Raw genomic sequence first — 12,783 nt, forward strand, 5'->3', positions numbered from 1 at the left:
GAGACTGTATTCGTAGGACTTGGAAATAGGTTAAATAGTCGTAATAGAGGGAAAGGAATTCCCAGGTGGCTCAGTAGTAAAGAATCCACCTGCCAGTGCAAGAGCCGCAGGAGACTTGGGTTCACTCCCTGGGTTGGGAAGGTTCCCCTGGAGGAGGAAATGACAACCCACTCCAGTATTCTTGCTGGAGTAATCCCATGGACAGAGGAGCCTGGAGGGCTTCTTCCATGGGGTCACAAAGAGCAGGACACCACTGAGCACACAACAGAAAAAAGAGATGAAGAGAGCCCTAGATGTCTGGTTTGCGTACCTGGATGGATTAGAGAGTTAACCAGATGCTGTGGTGATGAGCTCATCATCTTTGTTAAAGCATCCTACCTGAACGTGCTGCTTTCTCTGAGCATATTCTTACTCATTTCTTAGTAAGAAGGACAGGGGTGGGAGTTGGGGGGATGGAGGTGGTAAGGTGATTGATGGACAGGCCTTGATATATGCTCAGGAGGAAGAAGCAGAGAAATGAAGGTTGGACATGAGTTACTCTTGCCTTTGTAAGTGTCATATAGACCCTGCAGCTTGACTCTTCAGTTTCTTTAGCTGGAGGCAGTCCCTCATTCCACATCTAAAAGGGCTTACAAAACAGGTGTTGGAATGATGCTGTTGCCAAAGCCTAATCAGTTATCAGCAATTTATCAACTGTGAGCAGTCATCTTCATATTTGATTAGAAAGAAATAAAATGCGTTTGAGGCCCTAATTTAGGGGAGAACTAAAGAAATGAAGACGGATGGGGGAACCCAGTCATACAAACAGTTTTTCCTAAGACTCAGTAATTTAGAAAAAGAGAGCGGTGGTATTTTTTTCACTTGTGACTGTGGACATGTGATGTTTCATTTCCTGAGGTATGTAAGATTTTCCTTTGTTAAAAACTACATGTATTTTTTAAAACAATTTGAAATTCTTTTGAAAATGTTTTAAAATACCACTTTAAAAATACCACACTTTGAGTAAAATTTACTATTTGTAAGTCTCATGTCATTTACCAGTGCCCTGCAGATGAGAGTACTTTTTTCCTGCCATTTTTATTGAGGTATAATTGACAAAATTGTAAGATGTTTACAGTGTACATCATGATGATTTGATATATGTATAAGTTGTGAAAGGATTTCTTCCATCTTGTTAATGCAGCTATTGCATATTTATCTTTTCTGTTTGGTTGATGGGTGGTTTTGTTTTGGTAAGAACATTCCTGTTCTTTTCTCAGAAAATTTCAGTTATACAGTACAGCGTTAACAACTGTTATCAACTATGTTTTACGTTAGATCTTCAGTCTTTATTCATTTTATAGCTAAGAATGTGTACTCTTTTACCAGCCTATTATCTATCCACCCCACTCCCCAGCCCCTGGCAGTCAGTCTTCTATTGTCTGTTTCTGTGAATTTAGCTTTTTTAGATTCCACATCCAGGTGATTCCATGCAGTCTCTTTGTCCAGCTTATCACAGTTAGCATAATACCTTCAGGATATATCCATATTGCTGCTGATAGTAGGATTTCCTTTTTCCTATGGCTGAATAATATTGCAGTGTGTGTATATTAATGTATATATATTAATATATATAGTGCATCTTTATCCATTCATCTGTTAATGAACACTTAGGTTGTTTTGTATCTCAAGTTTTGTGACTGTTGCTGCACTGTCCATGGGAATGCAGATTATTTCTTCAGTTACCTGTTTTCATTCCTTTGGGAATATACCAAGAAGTGGGATTTCTGGATTATATGGTAGTTCTGTTGTTAATTCTGGGGGAAATTTCAATATTGTTTTCCATAGTGGCTGCCCCAGTTTATATTTCACAGTACCTCCTTTATGAGGAAAGGCAACCATACCACACTGCAGTGTCTTCCTCCATTCTATTCTAGATGTATTCGAACAAACACAAACACATTTGCTTTCAGTCAGTTCAGTTCAGTGCTTAGTCGTGTCTGACTCTTTGTGACTCCATGGACTGCAGCATGCCAGGCTTCCCTGTCCATCACCAACCCCCGGAGCTTACTCAAACTTATATGCATCGAGTCAGTGATGCCATCCAGCCATCTCATCTTCTGTCATCCCCTTCTCCTCCTGCCCCCAATCTCTCCCAGCATCAGACTCTTTTCCAGTGAGTCAACTCTTCACATGAGGTGGCCAAAGTATTGGAGTTTCAGCTTTAGCATCAGTCCTTCCAATGAACACCCAGGACTGATCTCCTTTAGGGTGGACTGGCTGGATATCCTTGCAGTCCAAGGGACTCTAAGGAGTCTTCTCCAGCACCACAGTTCAGAACCATCAGTTCTTTGGTGCTCATCTTTCTTTATAGTCCAACTCTCATATCCATATGTGGCCACTGGAAAAACCATAGCCTTGACTAGAGGGACCTTTGTTGGCAAAGTGATGTCTTTGCTTTTTAACCTGCTTTCATACCCTCTCACAACTGGTGACAGTAGCACTTTGCAATCATGAGGATAATAACCTGGGGCCCTCATGGGAGTCACTGTTAATTTGGATGCTGGTTCTGTGCTCACTCAACAGACCAGCTTTCCAGAGAACACAAACCAAATTAAAACCAGCTCTAAGCAAACATTTTCTCATTTAATCCTCAGAAAAAATGCTGAGAATGGGTAGTATCTTCATTACAAATTGCTTTGAGATTAATTGCTGACAGTGGAAACCTCTCAGGTTAAATATGTGAACACTAAGAATCTGCTGCACTAATTCTATATAGCAGTAACAGTGACATCTTGTCATTTTCTCCTAGTATCGCACCCAAGGTTTCTGTACTTACCTGCTTGTACAAAACACCTAACAATAAAGTATGTTAAAGGGTGGAGAAAGCCTGAGGGATAGCTGTTTTACAAACTATTAGAACTGTGTGAACAACCATGACAAGACTGTTTCAAGGTCGGTGTAGCTAATCGAGATGGGTCATTTTTCTTATCTTGAAGTCTAACATAGAGGTTAAGTTTTGCTTTTTTGATACAGCTTAACCTCCTCAGTTTGTGTTTTCCTTTAGGGTCCATCCTTATTTCTCTAAGCCCTAAGCCTATTCTAATACGCTGATTTAAAGAGAAATGTCCCTTTTTTTCTTTTTCTAACTGAATTTCTTCAATCCGAACACTGAACCTTCTTTTCCTATATTCTATGCTCCTCCCTCAGTTGAGCAAAGAGTCAACAGCATCAGTATTAAGCAGGAAGTGCTGTTAGCCTTATGCATATGATGGAATGAATAATTTAGTATCTTCGGGAAATGCACACTGCAGTAGAACTCAATCTAGCTTATCAGAATTTAGATCAGTACTTTACAGGATGGTATGAAGTAAAAGTCAGTAGGAAGAAGATATTTAAAGATACCAGGTTGCATAGAATATTGCATAATTGTTTAAATTGTCACGAGATTGAGAGTTTTGTGTCTTATGTGGTAATAATGTTTTACCTGCATTCTGACAATTGTCAGATGACTTTTTGCCAAAATGATTGGTAACGGAATGTGGCAGTTTCTTTGCTGTCAGAGACGAGATAATTTCTCAGGTTTTTCCTGTAAGTTTTTAATATTTTTTTTATTTTTTAATCTTTTAAATATAAATGAAAGGAACTGAAAGGTAAAACCTGAAGACTAGGCATGTTTATTTAATAAAGGCTTTATAGAAGTAGTCATTTACAGACATCGGTAAGACATTTTTTTTTTAAGTTTAAACTTAAAATATAATTACTGAAAATTTTCTAAATGGTTTATCATCTTTGGCATGATCTGATTAGGCTAGTAGACATTTTATATGTGTGCCTGTGGTCTTTTTTTATGTCATTACTGTAAATAATTGTGCATGCTACTTTAATAATAATTGATTGGGTGGGTGGAAGTACTTAGCAAAGGTGACATTCATCAGTCTTATTTGTTTGTGTTTAAAAAATCTGCTGTATTTAATATCTTTAAAGCAAGGTTTAAACTTAATTGGATTGTATTAAATCTAATTTCTATAAATGATAAAGATTTTCTTGATTGTTTAAGATTTATTACCGTTTTCAGGTGTATATTCTTAAAATATAAATTGGTTTGGTTCTGATTCTATGCAGACTTTTTTTAGTTAGCATATATTTTATTATTAAAGAATACAGTTTTAAGGGAAATCTAAAATACTGTTTTTGCCTTTCTGTAGTCTTTCTTAAGTCAGTATATTTTTAACTTGTTCACTGTTTCTTGATTAATACTGATTGGAAGAGAAAATCTTTCCCAAGCTGAAAATAATTTCTTTAGTATTTTATAGAAAAGTATTGATGTAAAGTTTTGAGTGTTATTAATGTAAAACTAAAAGAAATTTAGTTTTGTTTTTGTCACCCCAATTTTGAGTGTCATCTTGCTTTTATAAAAGCTTTTCCCCTTTTCATAAATTATCACCTCCTCCTCATTGAATTTTTTCACTTAAAGAGAATTTATCTCGTTAATACTCAAAGTAAATTTTAGCGTAGATAGCCTAAATACTAAATGGCCTTTTGATGTGGCCACACATTTTTAGTAAGATTTTTCTTCAACATGTGTATGCATATACACATGTGGAATAAAAAAGGAAAAATAAAATGTGGCTTGATAAAACAATAGTTTTGATGTTTTTCAAAGTGAAAAATGAAGATATTCTTACTTTACATCAATGAATATGTAACAGTTTAATTGCTGGGGACTGTTTTAAAATGGCTTTGGTCTTTTTCAACTAGGAGAAATGAGTTCAGCTCATGTTAAGCTAATTATAAGCATTTCCCTTAAATTTTTTTCAGCTGCTAATTCTTTTAAATGAGCAATACTGAAAGAGGGTAACTATCATGAAATTAACTAATGGCCAGAGATTGGACTCCCTGTATCTCAGATCCATTTACGTTTTAAGATAAATTATAAAATGCAAATTGATGCATTTTCTGATTGTGTAACTCAGGAAATAATTAAGCTGTAAGTGCATCATTTGATCTGTGGCTTATTATAGGGTTTTTCCACACAAAAAAAATACACATAAAATTTTTTGAAAAAATTATGTTACAGAGGATACGTTTGTATTAAATTACAGAGTTTCCAGAATGAGGATCTAGCTAGGACGTATGTATAATACGTTTTGAACCTTTCAAAGCACCTTTTAGTTTATGTGAAGTTCTTCAGATGGCCCCATTGTCTTTTGAAGCTTCTAACACCAAGGTGTCTGTTGCAGCCCAGAGCAAGGTTACTGCTACCCAGGACAGCACTAATTTGCGATGTATTTTCTGTGGTAAGCAACATTATGTTTACATTACTTTTTCAAGCTGTGGTACATACTACTTGCGCATTTCCATAACTTTTGTTTCCTTAGGCCATGGTCTGGTTTGTGGTATTTGGGATATACAGCAAGCTACTGTTTTATGTTGTGATATTTGTTGTGGTTCATGTAGGTGATTTGGTCAGTCAGCTATTGAGTTGGCTTCCTAGCGAGGATTTAGTTAATTAGGATCTCAGAACTAATTCTTGTTTACTTCTTCCAACATGAATGAGAGGGGTTTTTGTTTGTTCGTTTTTAACTATTTTGTTTGAGAGCAGTCTTTTAAATTAAGAGTTTTAGGGGGAAAGTTTTATCCATCTTACTGTGATGTCAGGAATGTAATTGTGATTTACTGGAAGAGAGCTTTTGCTTAGCTTGAATTAATTTTCAAATGTACATGTTGTGAGGCAGCTGTGAGCTCTTTCATGCTTTGATAGGTTGATTTCTGTTCGACAGCCTCCTTTATTCAGTAGGTTAGATATCTGTGGCTTAGTAACTTTAGGCTTATATTGTGTTTTCTTTCACTCTCACGCTCATACACACATGTTTGCACATGTATGTGTTGTTTGCATGGGCAAATCAGTTATGTCACTTAGCCTTTTTTCCACATTGCAGTTAATCCAGTATGTGCATATCCTTCTTTCCCATTTACACACACACACAGACAGACATCTGAATTCCTTTTAGTCTAATTTGATTTTAAAATTTTGGTTTTGAAAACCCTAGTTCAAAAAATGACTTTTAAATCTTACAGGCGCAGCACCCCACCACCTTTGACTCAGATATGCCTTTTTGACTACTGTATACCTTAACTGGCCGGATTATTTTATGAGAGATAAAATGATAAATACTACTAAAATTTTATATGAACAGTTCAGCTGTGTATGTTTATTTTATCCACGTGACTCAGAGTTTTTGATATGCTCCTTCAGTACTACTAATATTGTTGCTTTACCTATAAAGATAATTGTTTTAAGGTTGATATACTTGCTGGTTTAGGCAAGGAAATATGTTATTAATTGCCCCCCAAAATGAGAATTCTGATGCATTCCTCAATCACCTGAGGTTTTATAATTGCTCCAGGTGACAATATACGAGTGGGCCTGTCATGTGGCCCTGTATAAACACTTCACTCTGTCTCAGATTCCTCAGTTAATCGTTGCAGATTAAGTGTTTAATTAATAACTTTTGATTTTTCTGCCTCCTCCTGGGGGTTCTTCCAGGCCATCTTTTGAACTAGCTGCGAGTATGATTGTTCTGGTTTGTGTTATTAGGACTCTGTAGCTCTTTTTGAAAGCCTATTTGATGTTCTGTACTTTGCTACTTAATATATGGGGTTTCACATGCAGAATAATAGATAAGAGTTTACCCAGTTGCAGAATAATAGAGTTTACCCAATTGCAGAGAAAAGATTTGGCCTTCATAAAGGTGAATTTTTTTAAGCTGTAAAATAATGTGTTTAAAAAGCAAATTTCCCCCATTATTACCTTTGATTGATTTAACTGTGTGCAAACAATATAATTACCACATTACTAAGTTTAAACCTGATTGTATTGTGTATAATAACACTTATTTGTCTTTTAGTCCTGTGTTTTAAAATAGTCTGTGGCTAAATGTGAAGCAAGATATGTGAAAATTAAAACGTGACAATAAGTGAAATGTGCTTTAGCCAAAACTCAGTCCTGAAGTCAAGACTGAAATGCCATTCATTCCTGGTTTAGAGAGATGTTCTGTTCTGATTTCCATCATTTGTAAGTTAGCGTATCAGCAACGTGGACACATTTTCTTTATTAGAATCAATGATTTACATACTTTGCTACATGAATCCTAGCCAGGACACATTAAGACCAACTATTGTCTCTGGCTCTGGTAATAAAACAGAAAAACCTAACTCATATACTGTTCTGTATGACATTAGAGTAGGGACAAAGCAGGTTCACTTGCCTCTTCTCCCTTTTCCCTCCAAAAGAACTGTTGACCATCCTGTGATGCTCCTAAAATGTTGTTACTTAACCCACTTGTTAGAAAACTACCTTTTTTTTTTTTTGTATTCTATGAGAACACAGATACTCATGTAGACATATGACCTGTGTGGAGTAACCAGTAGTTGTATTATAGAAAGTACAGTGGCAGCTGACAGCTTGTACTCTTAACTGCTGCTTCATGTTGTGTGGTGCCTTTGGTATAATTTACCAACTGTGTAACCCAATAGAGTGTTGAATAAGAAGAAAGAATGTAATTGTGTACCTAAAGTTCATAACTTATCTAGAACTCTTATTTTAATCTCACGGTACATTTATATTATTTTTAAATGCACATAAATTTCAATGTGCTTGTTAATTGTGAGTTGACAGTATTGATAAAGAGTAAACAAAATAATCAGATTAAATATGGATGTGAGAAAATGCTGGGGGAGGAGGCTTCTCCTTTTCTGTTCCCACCCCCCACCCCTTTTAAAGAAAGTTTTTGGAAAGATAACCCATTATCACCAAGAACCATGTAGAAAAGAATTTTAGAGTGTTTTTCAGTTGTTCTTGGGTTCCTCCCATTTAAAAAGGATCTTCCTTATTGTAAACTATTTTTATAACTAACAATATTAGCCAGAAAATATTACCCACATTTTTTAAAAGCTCCTTTTAAAACAAGTTTGCTGAAGAAACTTAAAACTCAAAACTTAAACTTAAAAATCCAAATTAGTTTTTATGAATTGCTAAAAGAGACCTTTCTCACATTCAGATTTTTTTGTGAGTTATGTCAAACTTTCTTTAAATTTAAAAAACTTTTAAATGAAGTCAGTAGGATTGAGTTGAGATGTTGACATCTTTCTCTTGAATTTATGTATTTGTGTTGAAACTTAACATAGAGAGATTTTAATTGGTGAATTTAATCTATTAATGTTACAGTGCCTGGTATAGATGTGTTAGGATCAAATTTGAGATTGATGCCAAACAAATCTGACATTCACCTGATTAATTATTTGAGCCGCGTGAGGTTTTAACTTCAATATCCAAACATTATTTTTGAAAATAGTTAAACTATGATGGTCTTATGAGTTGCCCATGCTAAATACTCATATTTAATTTTTTTTGATAGATATAACTTTGGAAATACTGCCCCCGACTAGTTTGTATATTTCTAAAGTACCTTCCCACCTTGTTTGTCTCCCTCCTTCTGCCAGAGAGACAAGTAATGTACACTAAACATTAGTGTATGGCTGAATATGGCAGTCTATTTTTGTATCATCATTTTGATATCAGAAAGGAGAGAATTCCAATCTGTTTACTAGACATTATATATTTTCATTTATGCAAACATTTAAATGCATTCTTAATTTTAGAAGCTTTTTGATTTTTTGTTTTTGCTGTTACTGATTACATGGAATTAATATATTTTTATATTTCCTTTATGTGGCTCTTAAAATAGCAGAGACTTTTAGGAAATCTAGTGAAGTATCATTGCAGTTGTCATCTAATTTGTCTTCAGAGGACAAATTAAATGATTAAAAACATGTAAAGAGATGAGGGAAAAATTAGTAGGTAAGTTCAGATCAAATTATTTTTTTACACTTGGGATATAGCAAGTACTGTATTATATTTTAATGAACCTTATCCTTCTCTTTGTGAAATCTCCACTAGTATAAAATAGATACTTTGTGCTGTTAACTCAGATTTACAAGAATTTGCCCTAGCACTTAGAAGCATTTATTTATTAACTATCTTTTATACTAGTGGTCTATAAAAACACTTTCAAAATATCTACCAGGGGCCTTTGCTAGCACACTAGAGATTCACAAATATGTACAGCATTATCATTATGCATATATTTCTCTCCAAAGAGTGGAAGATAACTACTATTTCTTTATTCTCTTCTTTACTGGATTAAATTCAAGATTGTTCTATTATAACTGTAAGCATTGTATATTAGGTCCAGTATTTTATTTATCTCATTTTGTGACACAATTTTTATATCCAGTGACATTAGAATATCCCATTGTTTAGTGGCCTTCTTTATGAGATGCTAAAAATGGGTCTGCATTTTATATGACATGGGAATGAATGGTCATTAGTTTCTCATGACAGAATCGTGTTGGTTTGAATGCAGGTTTTTTGTTTTGTTTTGCCCCAAATGAAAAAGTATTGCAGTTATCTCTGTTACATTAAAAGTTCAGATAAGTAGATTAATTACATGTGAAAGTTTAGCAAATGTTTGTTTTCACCAGTGCTGGAAATGCCAGGCCATTAAATAAGAATGGCAACTTAAAGTGGGCAAGTTTGATAAATGCATTAGCGTGCATCAGTCTAGTAATAAGGTTCTCATGCTTTCTCTCTCCTGTTTTTCATTTCCAGTGTTCTATTTAGGTGAGTTTTTGAATTCTGATTTTTCATTTAAGTTCTCCCTCTCCACTTCATGAATAAGTACCCCAAAGAGAATGTCTCATTGTCTTAGAAAATGTCAAGCTTAGGTGCCTATTCAGATGCTCATTGAACACTTGTTTTACTCAAGCTCTTCATATATAAATGTTTATTTTTCCTTTATTGTTGATGTTTTCCATTTGTTTCAAGTAAGCCTTCTGGAAATAATGACTATTTTGTTGCAGTCTTTCATTTGCTGTGTGTTATATGAAGCTTATATTTTATTTTGCTAAACAAAAAGAAGATACATTTGTAAATATGTGATGGTTTTATGTTATTCTCATGATTTTATCTCCTCTGTCCGGCACAGTATAAAGATAATGTTCATTTATAATGTTTCCCTCCCTTTTTAGGGCCAACATTGCCTAGACAAAATTCACAACTACCTGCCCAAGTTCAGAATGGCCCATCACAAGAAGAATTGGAAATTCAAAGAAGGTAAATTCCCAAGTCATTATTTGCCCCTGTCTACTGCAGAAGACCAGTCTGTGAACATCTGATATTGAAAGTAGATTGTGTCTCATCACGAAATGTGTACTGTTAAGAAGTCTTCAAGACATCTTATTTTTATAGCTGTTATAAATTAATCTGTGATCGTTATGGCTGTCAAGTGACTAATTTAGAAGGTTGAAATAGTGTTAACTGTATAAGGCATTGGACATTAGATAGGACTTTGTAATGAAGTGTATAGTCATTCTGATTTTGATTAAACTTCTGGTTTAATGAAATCAATAATATTCATTATTTTCAGTACAGTGTAGAAATACATTTGAAATTATAATACAGCTTCATCTAGGGATTGTTTTTTTCTGAATTAGCAAACTAGCCTCTAAATTATAAGCTACTTTATAACAAAACAGTTTTATAAAATTCAGGTACAATCAGTAACTAAAATTGATCTAGTCAAACCAGGTGTCCTGCTTAAACAGATGAAAACTTTTTGGAGATGTTGGTGTTTCTTTTCGTTACTAGTAGATTACCCCTGTTTTGTTCTGGAGAATTGATAGCCATCATGTAGATGGAATTTTCCAATTGAAAGGCATTTGCTTCATGGCAAGCCAGTATTTTTTATTGTTGTCTTTGATTTGGACCTCACATTTGAAACATTCTTTATAGTCTTTATGTTATCTTAATATATGTGCCATGTTTCCATGATGGATGGTCAAGGGATCTCTTGCTGTGGTTCTGTGTTGGTTGCTTTGCTGTGTAACCACTTAGTCCTTGAAGGATGCCCTCCAGGATCTCCCAAAATGAGTTTTGTTTTTGACAGTCTGTATCTTCAGATAGTTCCAGAAATAGCCTCCACATTTGGTGAAACTCTGTCTGCCCTTTAGAGTGATGCTGTGACAGATATGAATAAAATGAGTTTCTGTAGAAATAAAGAAAATTAGAAGGACATAATCATTTCAGTTCTATGTTGAAAGTTTTAAACACACTAGGATAATTCTAACGGAAATTGTAATGATCTGTCTCGCACACAAAAAAAGAAAAGTAGTTAATAAAAAATGATCATAGGGGACTTTCCTAGTAGTCCAGTGGTTAAGACTCTGTCTTTGCACTGCCAGGGGCACATGTTTGATCCCTGGCCAGGGAACTATCATCCTAAATATTAAGAGTAGTACATTTATAGAAGGCTAGGAACTGCAATACTTTGGCCACCTCATGCGACGAGTTGACTCACTGGAAAAGACTCTGATGCTGGGAAAGGTTGGGGGCGGGAGGAGAAGGGGACGACGGAGAATGAGATGGCTAGATGGCATCACCGACTCTGTGGACATGAGTTTGAGTGAACTCCGGGAGTTGGTGATGGACAGGGAGGCCTGGCGTGCTGTGATTCATGGGGTCGCGGAGAGTCGGACACGACTGAGCGACTGAACTGAACTGAACTGAACTGAGGAAGAACCAGGAGAAAACCCTGAACGTAGTACGTAATCTTTTGGTGATACAAAGTTGGCAAGCAAGCAATCCCAGATACAGTTGCTGGAGACCAGGACAGTAGAGAATAGAGACAGAAACCATCTGCTAGTACTGCTGACTCATTCAGGGTCACAGGTGGGACATCCGCTTTGCACAGGGCTGTCAAGAACTTGCAGCATACAGTTGTAGTTGGAAATGAGTATTTTAAGTGAATTTTTAGTAATTGTTACTAGAACACAGTGCCTCATGTATATTTTTTCTCTTTTCAAAGTGTTCATCTGAACTTGAAGTTTTTCTGTTTGTATATAAGTAGATGCTTTAGAGTTTGAAAATTGAAGATGTTTACATTACTTCCTTGTTTAGTTGAAGACTTGAACTCAGTCATTTTGAAGCATGAAATCCAAACTTCTGAAAAGTTCATATAAATTTTATATGTTCTGTCCACAGTCACGCATAGACTGCTTTCTCCTTCCACATTGACACCAACCAGTTTCCTTCTCTCTTCAATATTAATTTCATCTTCATTCTTTTTCTCTATTCTCCACACACTTCTTTTTTATTCTTATGAAATCTGCCTGTGTCTCCACAGATCTACTGGGCATGCTGCTTCCATCATTTACTTAGACTAGTCTTCTCTTAGAACACATGTACCACTTCTCTTTCTTCCTTTTGATACTTTAGAATCTCTTCTTTTTGGTAAGCACCTTTTCCTTTTCTCTGCTTTTTGTACCTCTTTGTTTTCTTGTGTAAGGTTTTACACTAAACTATCTTTGTTTTTTCTTTCTGCACCACGGTATAACCTTTGAAAAATTGATGGTTTGGTTGGGTCTTGTAGTTTTATGCTGATGGCTTCAAAATCTACAGCTCCTAATTATCCAGTAGAGATCTAGACCCATATTTCCAGTGAAATGGAGTAGTGTCATGGGTCCTTATTAAGAACTAGGAGCAAGTGGTGAACTACTGCCTCCTTCTATCCTGTCCCCCCCACTTCAGATGTGTGTGTGTGTGTGTGGTTGTGCATACTTCTGCCCTTACATGGTCCAGAAGATCACAGTTCAGTTCAGTTGCTTTAGAGTTTAGTGTCCGATACTCTTTGCAACCCCATGAATCACAGCACGCCAGGCCTCCCTGTTCATCACCAACTCCCA

At 35.5% G+C, this 12,783-nt stretch overlaps 1 protein-coding gene across 10 annotated transcripts in view; it reads left to right on the forward strand.

Moving 5' to 3' along the window:
* The window catches only part of ENAH (ENAH actin regulator), a 159,142-nt gene that overhangs the window by 109,151 nt on the left and 37,208 nt on the right, over positions 1–12,783 (forward strand). For 6 of the 10 annotated variants that reach the window (XM_055419800.1, XM_055419802.1, XM_055419804.1 and 3 more), the window contains exon 4: positions 10,072–10,156. In XM_055419800.1, coding sequence (XP_055275775.1) covers positions 10,072–10,156 — 85 coding nt within the window. Of the gene's footprint in view, positions 1–5,222; positions 5,280–10,071; positions 10,157–12,783 lie in introns of all 10 variants that reach the window. The other 4 variants (XM_055419798.1, XM_055419801.1, XM_055419803.1 and 1 more) reach the window with 1 other exon arrangement.

This window comes from Moschus berezovskii, chromosome 17 (genome assembly GCF_049115385.1).
Source record: "Moschus berezovskii isolate FMDL1 chromosome 17, NW_MosBer_1.0, whole genome shotgun sequence".
Lineage (NCBI taxonomy): Eukaryota > Metazoa > Chordata > Mammalia > Artiodactyla > Moschidae > Moschus > Moschus berezovskii.